At 40.5% G+C, this 20833-nt stretch overlaps 2 protein-coding genes across 3 annotated transcripts; both read right to left on the minus strand.

Moving 5' to 3' along the window:
• Window positions 1-11121: 11121 nt before the first annotated feature.
• On the minus strand, window positions 11122-14883 carry LOC115028335 (uncharacterized). Of its 2 annotated transcripts, XM_029462065.1 has the most exons (8): window positions 14780-14814; window positions 14483-14582; window positions 13349-13408; window positions 12565-12819; window positions 12208-12465; window positions 11862-12110; window positions 11678-11781; window positions 11122-11557 (listed from the first exon to the last, which is right to left on the minus strand). In XM_029462065.1, exons 2-7 carry the CDS (start codon window positions 14553-14555, stop codon window positions 11693-11695), a joined length of 984 nt encoding a protein of 327 aa, XP_029317925.1. In that variant the 5' UTR covers window positions 14556-14582; window positions 14780-14814; the 3' UTR covers window positions 11122-11557; window positions 11678-11692. The 2 variants fall into 2 exon arrangements, with proteins under 2 accessions (XP_029317925.1, XP_029317927.1); XM_029462067.1 differs by having other exon boundaries at window positions 12565-12816; window positions 14483-14883.
• Window positions 14884-15590: 707 nt separating this feature from the next.
• mapk12b (mitogen-activated protein kinase 12b) lies at window positions 15591-20471 on the minus strand. Its single transcript, XM_029462064.1, has 12 exons — window positions 20101-20471; window positions 19181-19310; window positions 18960-19018; window positions 18759-18870; window positions 18522-18551; window positions 18008-18055; window positions 17795-17909; window positions 17637-17708; window positions 16900-16979; window positions 16626-16704; window positions 16359-16532; window positions 15591-15800 (listed from the first exon to the last, which is right to left on the minus strand). Exons 1-12 carry the CDS (start codon window positions 20217-20219, stop codon window positions 15736-15738), a joined length of 1083 nt encoding a protein of 360 aa, XP_029317924.1. The 5' UTR covers window positions 20220-20471; the 3' UTR covers window positions 15591-15735.
• Window positions 20472-20833: the final 362 nt, after the last annotated feature.

The following is a 20833-nucleotide window of genomic DNA, read 5'->3' on the forward strand; positions in this document are numbered from 1 at the left end:
GTCCTGTGGTCTGATGAGACCAAAATAAACCTGTTTGGGTCAGATGGTGTCCGGCGTGTGTGGCGGCACCCTGGTGAGGAGTACCAAGACAAATGTGTTTTGCCTACAGTCAAGCATGGTGGTGGCAGCATCATGGTCTGGGGCTGCATGAGTGCTGCCGGCACTGGGGAGCTGCATTTCATTGAGGGACACATGAATTCCAATATATACTGTGACATCCTGCAGCAGAGCATGATCCCCTCTCTTCGGAAACTGGGCCGTAGGGCAGTTTTCCAACATGATAATGACCCTAAACACACCTCCAAGATGACAACGGCCTTGCTGAAGAAGCTGAAGGTTAAGGTGATGGACTGGCCAAGTATGTCTCCAGACCTAAACCCAATTGAGCACATGTGGGGCATCCTCAAGAGGAAGGTGGAGGAGTGCAAGGTGTCCAACATCCGTGCGCTCCGTGATGTCGTCGTGGAGGAGTGGAAGAAGATTCCAGAAGCAACCTGTGCAGCTCTGGTGAATTCCATGCCCAGGAGGGTTAAAGCAGTGCTAGATAACAATGGTGGTCACACAAAATATTGACACTTTGGGCACAATTTAGACATGTTCACTATGGGGTGTACTCACTTTTGTTGCCAGCTGTTTAGACATTAACAGCTGTGTACTGAGTAATTTTCAAAGGACAATAAATCTATACTGTTATTCAAGCAGCACACTGACTACTTTAAGTTATATCAAAGTTTCAGTAGGATAATGTTATCCCCTGAAAGGATATAACAGAATATTTGCAAAAATCTAAAGGGTGTACTCACTTTTGAGATATAATGTATATCTATATATATCTATATCTATATATATATCTATCTATCTATCTATCTATCTATCTATCTATCTATCTATCTATATATATATATATATATATATATATATATATATATATATATATATATATATATATATATATATATATATATATATATCTATAGATATATATATATCTATCTATCTAGATATATATATATATATATATATATATATATATATATATATATATATATATATATATATATATATATATTTCTATCTAGATAGATAGATATATAGAAATATATATAGAAATAGGCCATCACTTAAATATCAACAAGATATTGCTGATATTTTGCAGATATTGCTAGAAAGTCGGCAATGGACACTGGTCAATGTGTCGTGGAAGGCGAGAATCTGGTTTGGAATTTGGCCTACACTAAAGCCTCCCAACAGCAGCTCACCTGAGACACTGAGCGTCTCGTTGACCTTCGCCGTCTTCCCAGTGAATGTGTTCTCAGCCTGGCAGCTGATGGACTCTTTGGAAATGTAGCGGTTCACAGTAATGTCAATCACGCTACCCGTCATAGTCTTCCCATACAACGTCCACTTGAAGCTGCAGGAAGGAGTGCACTCGGCTGAGCACGTCAAGCTCGCCGTGACCCCGATTTCAAGCGCGTCTGGTCCTGCGATAATTACATTATTTGGTCCATCTGTAAGAGAAGAGATAGAAAATAGAATCTAAAGTAGGCTCAAACAGGTGCAGAAAATGTCATCAATTTGTTTTAAATTGATTTTTTTTTACTTTTAACCCCTAATATTTGCTTACCAGGCACCACCACCGTGGTCTCAGTTGTTTTGTTTTCCTTTGTCACTGAATTAAATGCCACACAGGTGAGGGTGGTCTCGTACGGAGGCGTGACAGGTGTGAGGAATATGGAGGCATTTGTAGCCAGGAGCACGCCATTGTAAAACCACTCGATGTAGCATACGGGGAAGCAGTCGGTTAAACATTGCAGCTCTGTTGTGGATCCAGGCTGAGTAAACATCACCTCACCCACCGGCCCTTTGTTGGGTTTCTCAATGAGCACCTCATCTGGCCCGTCTGGATGATACAACACAATTTATTAAATACGCAGCACTGATAGAGCTGTCAACACATTGAATTCGCCAGTACCTTAAATGCATAGTTCTGATGTTTTGAAGTGGGGTTGCATGAGGTACTTCTCCATAGTCTATAGTTCATTACCTACAGTAGATGGTTGTCAGCACGGCCTTAGTTTGGAGAAGCAGACAGGAGTTACGGCACGGAAGCAAAGCAATGTACTGCTTTGAAAAAGCAGCAGCAAAACGTATTTTAGCCACCTGGCGTTCATATTTAGACTACATTCACAGCTTTACCTTGCTGTCAGACAGCTCTTTCCGACAGGGAACTGAAGCTGCGATAGCCATCTATGGTTTCGCCAAAGCCACCAGACTTCAATCAGCTAGCTTTGGCGAGAGCATAGATAGCGGTTATCTAACAAGGTAAAAATATTCTGAATATAGCATACACTTAAACTGTTATTGATTTTCTTTTTTTTGCTTTTCTTTTAGCTTGGCTAAAATAGGTTTTGCTGACGTCCCCATCCACAGCTTCTGTGCTGATACTCTGTCTGTTTCTACAAACTAGGGGTGTGCCGACAGCCATCGACCTGTAGGTAATACACTGACTGGATAAGTACCTCATACAACCCCTTTAAAAAATATCCAAGCTATCATTTTAAAGAAATATTTCAAAATGTTTAAAGATTGAGATGAGAAGATCAAAACAACTCTCATGTCTCGCTAAATATGAAGCTAAGGCCATCAGCCAAATAGAATATCTTAGCTTAGCATATAGGCTGGAAGCTGGGGGAAACAGCTAGCCTGTCTCTGTCCAAAGGCAACACAAATTGTCTCCCAGCAAGTCACTGCTTACGACCAAGAAAAAACATTGAATTACACTGGGGTTACAAGAACATTGATTTTCATCACTGCGGTGTACTCACAGTTTACTTGCATCAGGTAGCCAATAGACAGGATGGGGTTTCCACCCTCAACTACTACCAAACATTGGTATAACCCTCCATCCTCTCGCAAGAGAGAGCTGAAGGTGATTGTGGTGTTGTCAGGGGAGAAATGCATTCTTTCTGATGCTAGTATTTGGTGTTTGTTCTTGAGCCATGTAATTGCAGCTGGGTCATGAAGTCCAACACACTGCAGAGAGAAATTTTTTGCTGCGACTGGCAGGGCCTGCGACGTGGGATGCACTTCGAATGGGTCTATGCAGAGAGAATGTTGATCACGTGACAGCAAAAGTGATGGACATTGCTAGTTTACACAAGGCTCCGCCACCATAACACATTAGCGGACTCAATATAAAATAAAAAGGGTTCCAGCTGCATGCGGTTGGGCACCAGCCTAGAAAGATTTCTATCATGTATGGCTTCCTAAAGGTCTCCCCTTGATCCTCTTTTATGTACTATAGTGGCGTCAAAAGAGACCACTTGTGCAGAGCCCCAAGTTCACCAGTACCATAGCATATTATTACTCAAATACAGACTCACCAATGACAACAAGGTTTATAGTGGCGGCGATAGTGGCGTTAGATGCAGTGTTTGTTGCCTCACAGGTTAGAGGCTCCCCTTTAGAGTAGTCACGAAAAGTGATGTCAAGCTGATCATCATCAAAAGTCTTTCCCATGAACTTCCACTTGAATACACAGGATGGAGTGCATATGGCAAAGCATGTGTATGTGTACTGTTTTCCCATTGCCACTGCTCTGTCACCAGTGATGGTAATGTTGGATAAATCTACAGACGGAGATGACAGAAGACATTTGAATTTGTTACGCTCGGTTTACAAAGTTACAGCACAACGTGTGTGCAATCAAAATGTACATTAAGTTCAAATACTCCATAGCTCCAATTTTTGCTGTATTTTTTTGTCTTAATACTATAATACCCTTGAACCTTGGGTGTTGTTGCTATGGCGATAAGGCCAGATGAAATGCACCTTTGGAGTCATAATAAGTGTCTACCTCAACACTTTCATGTACACAGGATTGTATTTTTGACCTTTTTTTTCAATTAAAGAAACAAATATTTTCTGACAGATTTCCCAATCTTTTTTGCTGATGATTATCGTTATGCCATAGAAGTGCTCCAACTGTGAATCATGTAAAATTGTCTAAATGAATGGGACTTTTTATTTTCAGTAGAGTTTCTTTCACATACTTGCCACCTGCAGCTGCAGAGCCTTATAGATGTAGAGAAGTGAGACGGTGTCCTGAGCCTTACAGATCACAGTTTCAGAGAAGACAGTACTAATAGGTGGAGTGACAGAAATTGTGTTTTCTTGTGAAGTACTTAACGTCTCCTTGTAACCCCCCACTTCCACTTCAACAGTCCACGAGTAACTGCAGGAGGAGTAGCAGTCAGCCGAGCAGGAAAAGTTGGATGCAACTCCTGCGGTCAAAAAGGCTGGACCGCTGACATGCATGTTTGATGGTCCAGCTGAAAAGTTGGAAATTGGTTGAAGGTCCTTCTAAACATTCTATGCTTGACATTTTTTTTATTTTATTTTTATTACCTATTACTTTCAGCGTCTTTTGTGCAGAGAGTGATATTCCTGTGTTAAGATTGACTGCTGTGCAGGTCAGTTGTTGTGATGGTGGTAGCTCCCCAAGCTGCAAACTCAGCTTCGGGCCCTGATGGGTTACATTACCGCTGGTCCAGGTGAACTGGCATGTCGGGTAGCAGCTGGCTGAGCACTGGAAATCATACGGCATTCCCACAGTCATTACGTCAACCCCACTGATCACCACTGAAGACGGCCCATCTGCAGTTGGAGGTAGAAGAGGTTAATAGACAGATAGGCCTTTTAAAAAATGTAATACACTTACTATTTAATTTCTTTTTCTTCAACAAGGAAATGTCTTTTGCCAATAAAACTTTATATGTAGTATATGCACTATACTCAAATAGAAGTTTGAATGAAAACTGTTACTCAGATGTGGCTTGCACATCAATGAACATTATGTTTCAGATGAAATGCAGATGAGTTGATCTTACCACCTAGGGAAAGGTTTCATAATTACTTAAAAAAAAAATATATATATATATATATATTGTCATTTTGTCACCATATAGGCCGACCACTGAAAAGGATGTGCATCAGCCTTGATAGATGTAGAATTGACATGTATTGACGGGAAGAAGCTAGACCTAGTGTGGGAGGTCAATAGACATAGTTGGACTCAGCATCAGGCACAGCACTGCCCGAAACCAAATTCCCAAATAGAGAGTCTTTTTTTTTTTTTAAGAGCACTGGTGAGATGTACCGGATGGACAAATGTATGGATACTTATAAGACACTGGCTGCCTCTGTGCCAAACAGCTCAGAGTAGCTGACCTTCTTGGACTCTCTAGGGTCGTGCCGGAAAGAGCACCACCTTTGAGATTTCATTGTTCTGCCAAGGACCTACAATACTTACAGAAGCAATGACATGGACATCTGGAGTAGGTTGATCGGTAGGAACAACCTACCTCATCTGACTCCAAGTGGTGCTTTGTCATTGGATTTTAGTGCTTTCTATAACAATGATCATGTTTAAGCATATGGTAGTACAGAAGTGTAATTGGAACCAGAACACCATAGGTCAAAGATCAACGATCAGCGATCAACTTCATTGTTGTATCATCAGATCTGCAGCTACATTTTTTGGGATACTGATCAAGACCTATATGTTGGTGGACACCAGTACCGCCAAGCGTCTACAGTCATGAGTCTCCTGCATAGGGTGTTTCTGGTCCTTAGAATCCTAATCACCAACCACAGCTCTTTCACATTGAAGGGAGTCTGTTGAGATATTTTGGGCACCTCCTGAACGCCTCCCTGCGGTTGTATTCTGGACACGTCCAATTCAAAAGAGTCACTGGGCGTACCCATAAATTGCCTGAGGGATTACATATCCCATCTAGTTTAGAAATGCCTTTAGATCCCATAGAAAGAACTTGAAGAAGTGGCCGGTGAGAAGCCCATCTGGGCTACCTTGCTTAGTTTGTTGCCACCACAACCCAGCAGAAGATTGGTAGGGTGGATGGATAGACTAGCCACTTAACCTCTCCATTGTTTCACATTTAATTTTCAACTTTCCTTCTAGTCCACTTCTTAAACATGTTGGACACCACTGCCTCGCTGTATAATGAAGTAACTGTGATGACCCTTGTGTACTCACAGTTTACTTGCATCTTGTAGCTCACAGACTGGATGGGGGACCCCCCTTCTGCCACCACACATTGGTATAAACCTTCATCTGCCTGCAGGAGAGGACTGAAGGTCATCGTGGTGTTGTCAGGGGAGAAATGCACTCTTTCAGATGCTGGCATTGTTTGTTTGTTCTTCAGCCATGTAATGGAGGCTGGGTTCTGAGAGTCAACACACTGCAGAGAGAAAGACTTTCCTGCCACTGGCGGGGCCTGGGAGGTGGCACGCACTGAGATAGGGTCTGTGCAGGGAGAATATTTACATCACCAAGCATGTAAAGGAAAAAACATGACAAAAAATCAAGGTGGGAGCAATATCGCAGACTCACCGATGACAGTGAGGTTCTTTATGGAGGTAAGTGTGGCGTTAGATGCTGTGTTTGTTGCCTCACAGGTCAGAAGCTGGATTTTAGAGTAGTCACTAAACATGATCTCCAGGTGACTGGCAAACTTTTTCTTGTTCCCCTCATGCAGGATGGATAGCTGGATTTGGTCACCATGGAAAGTCTTCCCCATGTACTTCCATGTAAAGCTGCAGGACGGGGTGCATTCAGCATAGCATGTGAACGTGTACTGTTTTCCCATCGTCACTGTACTGTCACCAGCAATGCTAATGTCAGATGTGCCTAAAAGTTTGAATGTATTGTTACATCAGAACTTCCATGTACTACTTTTTTTAAAGTCTCTGCAAGCAATTAGTTTATTTTGTTGTTGCATAAAACCACTGGAATGTCTCATGCTAAAATGTAAGTCAGAAAGAGTCATAAAGTCAGTGACTTTCCAAACAATACTTATGTGAAGTTAGCTGACATTAGCTAATATAAGCCACTGCACGTGACTGCTCATACCAGACAAAGTAAGGCTGTAGTAGCAAAAAAAATGTATTAAATAGAGGATTGCAAATAAATGCATTTTAAGAGGAAGATTGTGTTATTTCTTCATTCAAATTTCATAAATTGGGTTTTAATCTCAAGCATGTAATCCAAATGTAATCTATAGAGGTTAAGTATTATAAAATAGAACATAATAATCGCAAATCTGAATCGCGATGTAATATGAAAGTAAGCCAGTTACAGAATTGGAATCAAACTGTTTAACTGACTTCCATCGAATATAACAGCGAGCACACACGTTGTTCTCATGCAATACAATCAATAGGGGTTCTCTAACATACTTGCGACGGGCAGAGACAGAGTCGTAGAGATGTAGAGATGCGAGACGGTGTCCTCGGCCTCACAGATCAGACTTTCATAGAGGACGGTATTACTGTATGGAGTGACAGAAATGTTGTTGCCTTGTGCAGTTCTGAGCGTCTCCCCTTCCCAGATTATGGTCCACGAGAAGCTGCAGGAGGGGTAGCAGTAGGCTGAGCAGGTAAAGATGGATTCAGCTCCAAACGTCAGAAAGGTTGGACCGCTGATCCGTACGTTTGATGGCCCGGCTGGAAAGTTTGGAAATAGATATGGTTGAAGGAAGTGCCGCCAAGGGGAATTCATGAATTTGAATAGGTCAATCATACCCATCACTTGCAGCGTCTTTTGGACAGTGGCTGACGTCCCTGTCGTAGGGTTGACCACTGTGCAGGTCAGGGTCTGGGTTGGCTCTATCTGCAGTAGCTGCAGGCTCAGCTCGGGCCCCTGAGAGGTCACATTACCCATGGTCCAGCTGTATGTGCAGCCCGGGTAGCAGTTGGCTTTGCACTGGAAACCATATGGGATTCCTACTGTCACTACATTGAGCCCATCAATCTCCAGTGAGGACGGCCCGTCTGCAGGGGGGAGGTAGAACAGAAAAGACTGCACATTTTCTTTCAATTTAAAAATATTTAAGGAAATTGAAGCCTAGGATTGAAGACAGTACAGCACAATAAGAGAATCGGAAAAGGGCAAATAAAATTAGTTTTGATGCAGTTTGTATATATTTGAAGATAGTTAGTTGAAGAATTAAAATGATCTTACATGAGGTTTCCCCCATGGCTGCACCCTCCTCAGTTTCACTGGCAGAAAAACCTTTGATATGAGAAGAGAGAATACATTAATATCATTTATTTTTCATACAATGCTGAAAACCCAAAAAATCAATTATTTACAAAAGAAATACAAAATAATTTCAATTTAGTAATTTTTTCAATTTCAATTTTAAACCCAAATACCCCTGACAAGATCCCCCTGGAATAATCTGCCGTAATAATCTTTTTATTTACACTTCCACATTATACTATAAACAACACAAGATAAATGTATTAGAAAGATATTACACATTATTTTTAAATATTTGCACCATATTTGCAATTCAAGTGAAATGTTTCACTCTTAGAGCATATATAGGCTACATAAAACACAAATACTGATTATTTTAATTAATATGCAATTTGTCAGACTAGAACTTAATCTATTAAACTACTTTATCTAAAAAACGTTTTCACGCCCGCTCTGGCAGAGTGCAGACTTCACTTTGAGAATAATTTGAAAATAATCAGCACCTGCACCTTTTTAAAGAATTGTACAGTTAAATAACTGTGCAATTCTAAAAAAAGGTGCAGATTGATGCAAGCAGATGATGTTCCAGAAGGACGGACTCTTACCTGCCAGGCAGGTGAGCAGCAGCAGATAGGCTGAGTGATGATCCATGGTGCTGCAGACACTCTGAACAACTATCCACACTCTTGTAACCATCCACACTCTTATAACGCACTGGTGGCAAAGGCCGGGCCCACTGTTATCAACACTCATACAAAACACAGACAATAATGTTACCGGCAAAGGAGGGGGAACATGTAGGTTATCAGCGGGCTTTATTCTCTGCAGAGAGTGTGCAATCAGCCGACATATTGTGCCGTTTTGTCTTCTGTGGGTTGCGGTTGTGTTTCGTACCTGCACACTTGATTCAGGTCAGACTGTGTGTCTGTTTTTCATATCTGCGGTTCGCAGATGTAAAGATTCTGAACTCCATTTATCACGGCATCTTGATAAAATACAACTCCAGGTGCCTTGCCGGATCTGATATTATTTTGTGTTTTTCTTTGTGTTTTTTGTGAATATAGCGTCAACACAAACAACCTTTGTGTCTTGATTTTAGCTCTACTGTTAAAAATGATCATATATAATTTTATGTAAATATGAAATATATATGGAGAAATTGTGCTAAAACATCTATACCTGCAATAACAATTTCTTTGCACCATTTCAGGGCAGCAGAAACAAATTGTAACAGTTGCTTATTTGCACATCCAGCAGTTGCAGTGAAATATTATCATTTATTTGGAGTTGCGTTTCTTGATGAATATTATATCCAATATTCACTCTCTTTTACCTTTGTTTTTGGTCTCCACTTACTCCTGAGGTGAATATCTGACTCTTCAGCTGCCGAATGCTCCATTATGTTCACCAGCTCGTCTCTAACCTCTAACTGTGTCTGTCTGCAGTGTACTGCTGAGCAAATAGTGTGTAGTGGGTTTTTAGATCAAACAGCTGCCTGCAGTGGCCAAAAACAACTCTATGAGCTGTCAAAGATGTGTTTCCTAGTGAGTGAAATAATGACAATTTCGTAATCCCTTTTGGGGCATAAATTGCCAAATATGTGGCACATTAGAAGCAGCTAGGAAGGAGAAAAAGTCCAATTTTATTAATATTTTATTTTATTTATTTATTTAAACTAAAAAAATGTTTAATTTAGGAGATGGCGAGGTGATCCGGTGACTTTCCATTGAATGCACACCTGCCCTCTAAGATGGACATTATAGTAATAAATGCATTAACTACGATTGTGCTTTTTATTAGAGACCAAACTTTGATATGCTATTATACGATTGTACATATTTGAAGCTATTGTACTTACAAGATTCTTGCTGTTCGGAGTTGTATCTCCATGATTGTTTGCACTTTTTGTACGTCGCTTTGGACAAAAGCGTCAGCTAAATGAACTGTAATGTAATATGTGACTACAAAACTGTGCCCCAGGCTTTCCCCTAACAAAAAAAAGGCTTTATTTGTTTAATATTTCATTTTTTTATTGCCTTTTCTATTTTCATATCCCCATCGAAACCAGTGTCAGTGATGCAAGGTGTAAATCAAACCTTAGAATTAAATGTCACGGTGTTGGAGTGATTTACACGCCATCTTTTTTTTTTTCAAAGCAAAAAGGATTACAAACCAGAGTGAAGCACTTTGTGTTTGTTAGTGGACTGATATGAACCCTGGGTGTGTCCTCTTACTGTAACTGCTATTTGCCAACATCAGATTACAGATTGTACCTGAAGTGTTTGGAATTATTGAACTGACCTTCCATATAGATTGTGTTTTACACATAAGACATTTTAAAAGAATTTCTCATGAGAATGTAAACGTAGTAATTTTTTTACCCTTTGATTCTCACTTTAAAAAAGTCGCTCTGATGTCTTTAGAGGACAAATGTCAAAATACTGCTATAAAATGAAATATGAATGTTTTTTTCACACTTTTACTGAGTTAAATCTTTTAACCAATTTCACTCCTAATCATTACTACCAAGTATTCATTCATTTTCTGAATTGTAACCCTTTAGGCCAGTTAGTTTACATAATGCCACTGTTGTTTTCTTAAATGATTATTTTCTGTATACTAAATGATAGGTGGATTTATTTTCAAAAATTTTGATGCAAAACATTAAACATTTAATACACCAGTGGAAACCAGAACCCCCGCTTCACGCACACACACACACACACACACACACACACACACACACACACACACACACGCACACACACACACACACACACACACACACACACACACGCGCGCACACACACACACGCACACACAAACACACGCACACGCACACACACACACACACAGACACACTCTTGAAGCCAGTGCTTTAGAGTCTCAAGCCTGATATAATCGACACATCCGACAGTCCGAAACTGTTACAACATTCAAGTCCCAACTCAAAACTCACCTGTTCAAACTGGCCTACTCTTTTTTTTTTTTTTTTTTGTGGTGACGGTCTCATTTCAATGTATCAATGTAGAAGAATCTTACAAATATCTTCACAAGTCAACAATTTATTTATTTTTTATTCAGTGAAGAAAAGACATGTGAGAGAAGACAAGGCATAACTTAATACATCGTGTGACATGACAGGATTTACACTGCAAGGAAAACCATGTATTGCCTACAGAGTAAAAAAAAAAAAAAGGTTGATCCTAAACTGTGGTGTGTATTTAGACAAGGTGGCAGTTGTGTAGAATCATTGTGCGTGTAAGTGTGCGAGGGGGAGGGGGGGCAGTTTCAAGTCAACACAGTCTGACATCCAGTGCACACTTGGATATTGAAGTGCTTTTCCACACCTCTCATTAGAAAGTGCAAACAGGGCTCAGCCTACTGTCAACATGTGACACAAATAGAAAAGAATAATATGCAGCGTTAGATTGCCGCTCCATGACTCATTAATTCCTCACAATTCATCACAAGTTAATTCACAGATAGAAAGATCTGACAGACAAAGAGACAAAAAGAGAACAAAAATGTTATGGTGGTATAAGAACAATAAATCTATAAATTACTGCTAATAAAAAAGATTTAGTAAGCCAGCAGTAAGCCTCCCCTGTCTACCTGTCTGCAGTGAGATCACAGTGGGAAGGCAGCTGAAATGATGAAGGCCAGCAGCAGCACAGCTGAGGTCTCCTCAGGACGAGTGGACAGGTTGTGAAAGGACCCTGAACACAAAAAAAAAACTGCAAGTAAAGTAACAGTATACAATGTTAATATGATGTGAGATTATATACATTAAATCTACCTGATATTTGTACAGTTTTTAAGGCTGTAGCTGTCCTCCTCGAAGCGGTGTTTTGCGCCTCACACTTGAGAGTGACGGATTTAAGCGGATGATCCACCGTCATCTCGATCACGTTGCCCCTCACAGTCTGACTGTTTACGGACGACACGTAGCGACAAGAAGGCAGACATTTAGCAGTGCATACGAATTTGTGTTTTTCTGAAATTGCTATGACGTCGGGGCCTTTGATGTGAACCTCTGATGGACCATCTGAAAGAAAGATAGTGAGGATAAATCAGAAAAAGCTTGCACTTGAATAAAATGAGTCTTTACACCTTGATAAGATATTTTTAAACTCTTCACTTACATGTCACCGCTATGTTTCGAGTTGCAGCGACAAAAAGCCCAGACACGCTATTGGTGGCTTTGCAGATGAGAATTTTGGAGTGGTCGATCTCCTGTGGAGTGATAGAAATAACATTCCCTTGACCACTTATCCATGGGCCTTTATCTATCTTCCAGGCATAGCTGCAAGATGGCCGACAGTAAGCGTGGCAACTGTAGGTGTGGCTCACTGATGGATTCATCAAATTGGGGCCTGTGATGGAAACATTGGCGGGTCCAGCTGAGGTGAGAAAGACAAATATGAGTAATTAGAAGGGAAAGACATTCACAAAGCCTAACAATATCAGTAAAACAATATAAAGTAAAACAAATCTCTTACCTAACACTTGCAGTTTCTTAGTTGTCGTGGCAGTCAGTCCTGGATTTTCACCTGTGGCTGTACATGTCACTGTTAAGGCCTCCACCCAGCTGTTCACAGTGAAGGCTAGCACGTTTCCCTGACCCCATGCACTCTGTCCATCCAAAGACATAGAATAGGTACATGCAGGGCAGTTGGCGTCACACTCAATGCTGCTCGGCACACCGACAGTCACGTAGTCCGGACCGACAATTGTACAGTTGATTTTCACTCCTTCTGAAAATGTCAACAGTCACAATTACCACGACATGATACAGGCCTTTGCACAGGTTCGATTTCCCGCTTTTTTCCGGAATCCGTCCGTGTAGCGTGTGTGTTAAACGGAAATTGATGGTCTTTTTATGTTAATGTAAAAAGTTCCAGTATTGCTAGCAGGGTCTCAAACTAGAGCACTGACATCTTTCAATAGACCTGGAAACATTCGGGATAATTCTGAAGCTTCTTTATTATCAGGTGAAACTCCTTGCTATGGATTGGACCCAATATTTTCTTTTTGTTTACCTACTTTCAAGAAGTGAAAGGTCCACAGATAGATAGAATAATAAAACACATCAGACTCAGTGTGCAAGGTTTCTGTGAGCGATGTTTTTTATCGGATGATAGATGAAAACAATGCATAAGTGAAATACGGACTTGGTGTGCAAAGAGCAATCATATCAAGATATAAAAAAACATTAAAAATGTGGTTTGAATTGATACAGATAGCACCTTTAATATAGGTTTATTTGAATGTAAAATCACTGACCATTGTCGCTATCATCGAGTTCAGGGTCCTCTCCATCTGTAGACAGTACTGGCTGAAGGCCTACAGAGTCAGTGAAAACATATTTCATTGTCACATAAAACATTATTATTTTGCATTATAGTCTTCTGCATTCAGCTTCTTTTTCCCCCCAGCGATTTCAATTGTCTCACATAGGCTTCATCAGCTGAAGGAATTTGCTTAGTTGTAATGGAGAAGGTTGAAAGCTACTACATGGACCCTGAGTTGGTATTGCTTTTATTTTCAAGGTGAAGAATGAAGTTTGATACTTGATTTTTTAAGATAACGGTAAAGCTAGCTTAAAAGTCAACAGATCCCAATAACTGAGCGACTGTATCACAGTCTTCATCAGCAGAAGCTGTGAAGAAATATCACAAGCGAAGGCTGCAAAACTTTTCAAAGATACAATACAAATGGTAAACTCATATGAAATGAAAACCCTCGCTCAGTTTAATACACATTACGCATTTTGCTGCTACTGCCTTACATGGTCTGGCATGACCATTAGCTTACTTTAGCTTGTGTTAGCTAACGTTAGCAAACTTTCCAATGCTGTGTAATTGAGTCAGTTTGCTAATTATGAAACTCCTAATTTACAATTATCCCATAATTGTCACTATAGTGGCTTCTGTTTAGCAAACTTTACATGTACAATGTAAAAATACTACATTATTACATTTCAAAACAGCATGTACATAAATATTATGAGCAAAATAAAGTTGATTATTTGGATTAAAAGTAGCATTTTACTTGTAGCCTCTGTAAATGAGGAGCTAATTGTAGCTTCATATTTTAAAAGCTGATATATATTTATTTATTTTTTAAGTAACTAATTATAGCTTTCAAATATATGTAAACAATGTTTTCTTCTGAAATGTAGAGGAGCAGAAGCATAAAATAACTTGAAATGGAAAAACTCAATTAAAGTATAAGTAATGGAAATGTTTACTGTAGTTTATAACCACACATCACATTTCTAACAGTTTATATACACACTGTAAGGAGTTTTCCCAACAGCTATTAAAATATGTACAGCAGCACTCACACGGTGTGCTAAAGGACTCCATTTTGTACAACTAAGAATTGACTTTGTCAGAATGAAAATCCTTGTATTACCTGCCAGAAACAGCAGCAACAAAAGTATGCTGACATGTATGTGTCCTCCGTATTGTTTAGACATATTATCCATTGTCCCGTAAGAATCTGAAGTTTACGGCTACCAGGAAATAGACAACTGCATAGTCAGACAGTCAACATCAGCAGGCAAACAGCTCTTATCAGAGAGAGCTGAGCAGTAACAAATCTGCATTATTAGTCATTCTAATGAGAAATCCATTGCTGTTAACGGACGGCAGATCAAAGTCCGTGGAACGTCACATAAGCAAATAGCCAATTAAGATATACTGTATTTACAGCTCAATATTGGGTCTGTTTTCCAGGTGAGTTTGGAGTCCACGGACAAAGCTTAGTTGAGTGGAGGATTATGGAGCAGACGTGCTCCTGTCGCCTGTTATAGAGTTTAAGGGAGGGTTTTGGAGATTGTAGGATGGTGTAATGGTTTGGTGACTAACCCAAATAGGGAAATGTCACAGACCTGATCACTATAAATGGAATGGATTTTGAATCCTATTTTTATGACCAGACATGTAAAGGGCACAGGATACACACAGTGAAATTTGACCCTGCATTAACCCGTTGTAGTATTAGGAGCAGTGGGCATCTATTATGCGTACAGCACCTTGGGAGCAGTATGGGGGTCCGGTGCCTTGCTCAAGTTACCGGTACACCCAGACAGTCCAAGCCACTGCCACCCAATGTCGCTAACAAATAGGGAGTTTGTATAAAAGAAAAAAGAATACAACAAGATGTAATATGGCACCATCATAACTACAGTAAATACCTAAAATACAATCTTTTGTTGACCCAGTTTAAGGGCTCTGTGTGTCATTTACAAATATAAACACATCCTCGCGTGAAGATAAATTGTTTGTGTGACCTGCACTGGTTACTTGGGTGTGTGTGAGACAACATTATTCACTTCTGAATGCCCAGAATTGCCTTGGAACTGTTCCATGGGGGACCTCGCCCTTATTTCGAGAAATGGCGTCCATTACCAGACTACATAATGGATAGCCTGACTTTGAGGAAGCAGTAGCAGTTAGTATGAATTTAAACATGTTGTCTATAAATGGTGGGAAAATTATTTAGCACACACACACACAACTGAGCTTCTTAACAATTGAGCAAATCACATTTATTGAAAACACAAACTCAAACGAACTAATAATATCCATTTCTCCAACACAATGCGATAAAGTCAACAAGAAAACAATGGCGCAAGTGTGTATGTGTGCACGGTGTGTGTGTTCTTAAAGTGATGTCTCTCTGGAGTCCCTGGGCGGCCTGAAGGTCAATATCTCTGTGAAAGTATGACCTGCACAAACACAAAAGACAGGATTATACATCATTCATTCATAGTCTGTGCCTTACTTTCACATCCAAGTTCAACACCTTCACCTTTTCTCTTACTAAACTGCTTTCCCCCCATTACATCTCTTGTTGTACATATAATAAATGGTACCTTGTGTGTGTTATTACATTAGGTAAAAGAAGCATTAAGTACGATCTAAGGTCTTCAGTGACCTCTTCTGGCAAACAGAAGGTACTGGAACAAAACTAAATGTCCCTTAAAGGAGAACAAAGCTTTAAACCTGTGTGTTTCAGGTGACCTTGTGAATGTACGTCCGATATTTCCTTTTAGGTCTAGTTTTGTCTCAAACTCCTGCTGAAGAAAGATATCTTGCCCTTTAGCTGCTTAACGTTCCATTATGTTCACCAGCTACTCGTTAACTTTGTGGTCTGCTGTTTGGTGTTCAACAGGTAATAATCTTCTGCGGGCTTGTCACCACGAGCAGCATCTCTCTCAGTCTCTCATTGTCGATATAAAAAATAATAATGAGTGCAGCTTTAAATCTAAGCTAGCCTCTCTTACGTTTCCACTGGTCCAGCGGCAGGTCTGTGTTGTCCATGGTCTGATCGTAAGTCTGCGCCTCAGTCTCCTCCTCAGCATCTCTGAACTCGCTGAAGAAAGGCAACTCGAGCGCCTCTGAAGCGCTCACCCTCTGCACGGGGTCCAGGAGAAGCATCTTTTCCAAGACACACACTGCTGTGTTGCAGATACACATGTCACGGTCAGCATGACAGAGTTTTAGTTCACAAACTGCAGAACAAAGATTATGTATAGGCTATAGATACGAACCATTTGAGCTAGCTTTGGAGAAAACAGAGTGCAAGTCTTTTTTTGCCACTTTCGGAAGACTTCTGATGTAGTTTTTGGCCTGTTGAGAGAGGAAGTGGTGAGAAGGGACTTATTGTGTAAATATATCAACAATGAAAACTGTGTAAATCAAACTGATCACAGCCACTGTTCTCTCTAAGGTTTGAGGACGCGAACTACAAACTTTTTACAACCACCTTTCGACTTTACGGCCAGATTTTGCTTTGAGTGTGTCCGTAATGTACGCAATACTTACATCTTGGCTCTGTAGCTTCACGACAAAGTCAGCCGCTGGGGTCCCTGTAATCTTCATGATTTCTCTGAGCTGGTCCAGGTCTGGTAGCAGCTATGGTCAAGTATAATCTGTTGCATGGATTTTTTACCTTTCGAAAATGAGCTTTCTATCTCTTATGTTGCTGGTTATAGAATTATGATCAACATGTACAGAGAGGGAACACAGGAAAATATGCATTTAAAGGGTAAATACACTTTGGTATTTTTCAACCTGGACCCTATTTTATCTATGTTTATCTAAGTAGGGAATTGTTTTTTAATTGATCAATAACAAATTCTGCAATTCCACACCACCAATGTACTAGAAAAGTTGCTTGTTTTCAGACTTTTTATTATAAATGTCTGACAACATTGTGGAAAGTATCCTACAGAGAAATAAAACGTTTTCTTTACCTTTCACTTCTTACATTCTTGTTGTTGTTGTTTCTAACCAACTCAAAACGAAGTCTCATTCAGATTTCTCCTTGAGCTAGACTTGAGTACGAGACAATAACAAACAGACTGGATCAAGTAGAAGCGCTTCTGGCTGCAGTGTTCTTGTTCAATCCAGGACCAATTTTCAAAAGTTGTTGTCCTTATTAGTCACTAAGACACAGAATCATGGGAAAATACTGTAGGGTCCAGGTTACCCAAGTACCCAAGTAACCCTAAATGATGAGGTTTGACACAATCTGTGCAAGACAAAACGTTTAAGGATACGATCACTTCCTTTGAACAGCGGCTTTCCCATTAGCATCTCTGCCATAATACAACCTGCCGACCAAATATCAACTGCAACAGAGAGCAAAACTTCAGCTTCCTCATTGAATCCTTTTTTTCCTGCACTCCCGTTGACACAAAATGGGAGGAGAGTTTACCGGTTTGTGTGTAGTGCATCCAGTTGAGGATAACCTCAGGCGCTCGGTACCAGCGCGTCACCACGTAGCCAGTCATTTCAGCGTCTGCCTGCCTCGCCAAGCCAAAATCAAGAATCTGAAGCAGAAAAAAATAAAAAAGCAAAACTGTAACATGAAAATGTGTAGGTATATGGGAAGCTCACATTAAAATGGCTTTATGTAAAGTGAGAGTACCTTTAGCTCACAGTCCGGGTTAATGGCTAAATTTCCAGGTTTAAGGTCCTGTGGGATACAGAAATGTGAGACAAAGGAGATCAAGAGAATAGATAATAGAATCATTTTATAATGAAATCCTTCAATTTTAATCAGATTAAACCAAGATGTGTGCTTCATGAGACACGCAAGGGTATATTAGAACTTTGGATCCCTAACTGGAAGGCTGCTGCAATAAAGTGCTGAATCCAGCCATTCAGTATGAACATGACAAATTCGGATTTTCCCAGATTAATCTGTACAATTTCTACTGGTACTAACATATTTTCATGGAATAAGCAGTGGGTAAAGTCAAAAAGAAATGTGTGTCTATCTTGGGACATTTCAATAAGAAACTTAAATAGATATATCGTATGATTCTGTCTTGAAAATACAAGCTCCCTGTGTGGGAATCAGGATGAATGTGACTGAATGTGAAAAAGAGCAACAGCCCCACCCCCATAGCTCATAGTCTGAAAGGTGAAAGTTCACTTACCCTGTGGATGATCCCTGCAGAGTGGATATACTGAGGAAGGAGTAGACATAGACAACATCAGCAACTTCAGCTCAACTTACTGGAACAAGTTTATATGAACTTTATAAATGACTTGTGCATAGATACATACATACAGAGACTCCTTTCATTTTAGTTAGGTGGGGGGGGAAACATGGTATGGCTTCTAACATGGATGCTAGTAAAGATAATGAGTAACGTGGATCTGTGTTGGTTCACCTTGAGTCCTTTCAGCATCTGATAGACGAGGAACTGCACTCTGTCCTCTGACAGTCTCTCCAGCTTCATTAGCTTGCCGAGGTCAGTGCCCATGAAAGGCATCACCAGGTAACTGTGGACGAGAGGAGAGGAGTGGAATAACTTCAAGTGGAGCGACAACCCGATCTTACAGTCAGCACTCGGGAACGCACAGGAACTTACAAGTCACGCAAGCGGTCCAATGCGATCTCAGCAGTGAAAACATCCAGCAGCCCAATTACCTGATCAGGTGAAATAAAAGCAAAAATGTAATCTGATTAAAATAACATTTACTCATGAATTTTAAAAATATCCCTTTTCCCTTTCAACCTATCTAATCCGCTTCCACATTCCCCTCTTCTTCTTTTTTTCAGAGACTTAAAAAATGCATTGTGGGTTCTTACATTTTCATGCTTCATGTGTTTAAGGAGTCGCAACTCTCTGTATGCCCTTTTGGCAAAAAGCTTGGACTGGAAGGGCCGCTGAAGTTTCTTGATGGCCACCTGCGCCCCCATCCGGCGGTCCCATGCTGAACTGAAACAGACAGGTATACAGGTAAATTATGAAGTTCAAAAGAAAGCCTCTGAACAGGCAAAATTTCGACCCTTAAAAACTTGTTGCGTCCAAATTCCATCCCTATAGACGTTTTTTCACGGCAGACATTTGAACCTGTCAAGTGTAATTAATAGCATCTAAATGGAACAGTGCCTCATTAATGGTATTAATTACACCTGTGCCTTTCTTGCTTCGCAAATGTCTGCTGTGAAGAAAAAAAAAGATCTGTTGGTGATTGGAGACAATGCAGTGGTGCTTTCTATACACTTAAAGTAGGGTCTTTGACTTCTTCCAACAATGAGAGTGAAGAGGGGGGGGGGGTTCTTTGTTTACACTCATCCATACAACACAATGCAAAGAGAGGCCCCGCAGAGCCAGCTGTGGAGAGACTGCTGACCACAATATCCCACACAGGAGTAGCCTACTGCAGCAATATTATAGAATACTCAAGTACAATTAAAAATACTGAGGTACAAATCTACTTTTAGTAAAAATAAGGTAAAGAGAGATCATTAAATTATCTAGACAGGGTTATTTACTTTGGGTTTGTTGTTTGTTTCTCGCGCATTGGGAACATGATCGGTATCTGTACAATACTTCAATTATTACCGGTATTACCTATAGGTACCAAACGCAAAATAAAATACTGAAAATACAAGAGGTTGAGAATGCATGTGGTAAATAAATATGGCATAAATCCGGTCTCCAAATCAGCTAACACCAAAAATTCAATCAGTACTTCCTTGAGCTGTGAAGTAATTAAACTTACCACACAGTTCCATAGGCTCCTGTTCCGACCTGTTTCAAGTCCCGGTACCTCTCCGGAACCTCCCACCCGGTTCTGTTTACCTCCTGCCGGTAGTATCCCGTCCTCGCCCGCACAGCCATAACCTCCCAACTAGACAAGGCTGAGGTCAGGATGTGAGTCCGCTCCGTCGTCTCATGTGAACAAACTGAGATGTTTTTGTAATTGTTTTTAAGCCCCAAAGACGCGCAGTCCGTCCCGTAGTGAAGATTTTAGTGGAGCGCAAATTCCTCCAGATGAACCAGCGGACCAGTTAAGCGCTTTGCAAGGGTCCCCAGTTACACCCCCAACACGCACACACACACACACACACACACACACACACACACACACACACACACACACACACACACACACTCACAAACAGACACACACATTGTTAGTCATGGCTCCTGGTCGCCCAGGGCAGTCTATGGGTGTGTCTACAATGTGGGGAAAATAAGCCACAAAACATCTGCCCACCCTAAGGTTATACCCCTATAATACTCCTTCAATGGCTCTGTAATGTTTATGTAGTATTCCTGCATAGTAGACAAACTAGCCTGTAACTTTGCTTTAATGATCACCAGGAGTGGAAAGTAAAAAAAAAAAGTAAGCTTACTTTTTGGGGCTTTTCCCCTTTATTACTTAGTTCAGTGCGAGATAGACAGGAATTTGGGAGTAAGCGGGGACGACAATCTACAAAGGGGCGCTTGTT

This window comes from Cottoperca gobio, chromosome 23 (genome assembly GCF_900634415.1).
Source record: "Cottoperca gobio chromosome 23, fCotGob3.1, whole genome shotgun sequence".
Lineage (NCBI taxonomy): Eukaryota > Metazoa > Chordata > Actinopteri > Perciformes > Bovichtidae > Cottoperca > Cottoperca gobio.

Bases quoted from the DNA above. Each gene is read 5' to 3' on its own strand.
- LOC115028335 (XM_029462065.1), bottom strand. From the start codon at position 14,555: ATGGATAATATGTCTAAACAATACGGAGGACACATACATGTCAGCATA. The intron at 12,820-13,348 runs GTCAGTGATTTT...TGACATTTTCAG, and splicing joins ACTCGATGATAGCGACAATG to AAGGAGTGAAAATCAACTGT. The intron at 12,111-12,207 runs GTAAGTGAAGAG...TCTTTCTTTCAG, and splicing joins TCGAAACATAGCGGTGACAT to ATGGTCCATCAGAGGTTCAC.
- mapk12b (XM_029462064.1), bottom strand. From the start codon at position 20,219: ATGGCTGTGCGGGCGAGGACGGGATACTACCGGCAGGAGGTAAACAGA. The intron at 19,019-19,180 runs GTAAGAACCCAC...TCACCTGATCAG, and splicing joins AACACATGAAGCATGAAAAT to GTAATTGGGCTGCTGGATGT. The intron at 15,801-16,358 runs GTAAGAGAGGCT...GTGTTTGTGCAG, and splicing joins GCCGCTGGACCAGTGGAAAC to GTCATACTTTCACAGAGATA.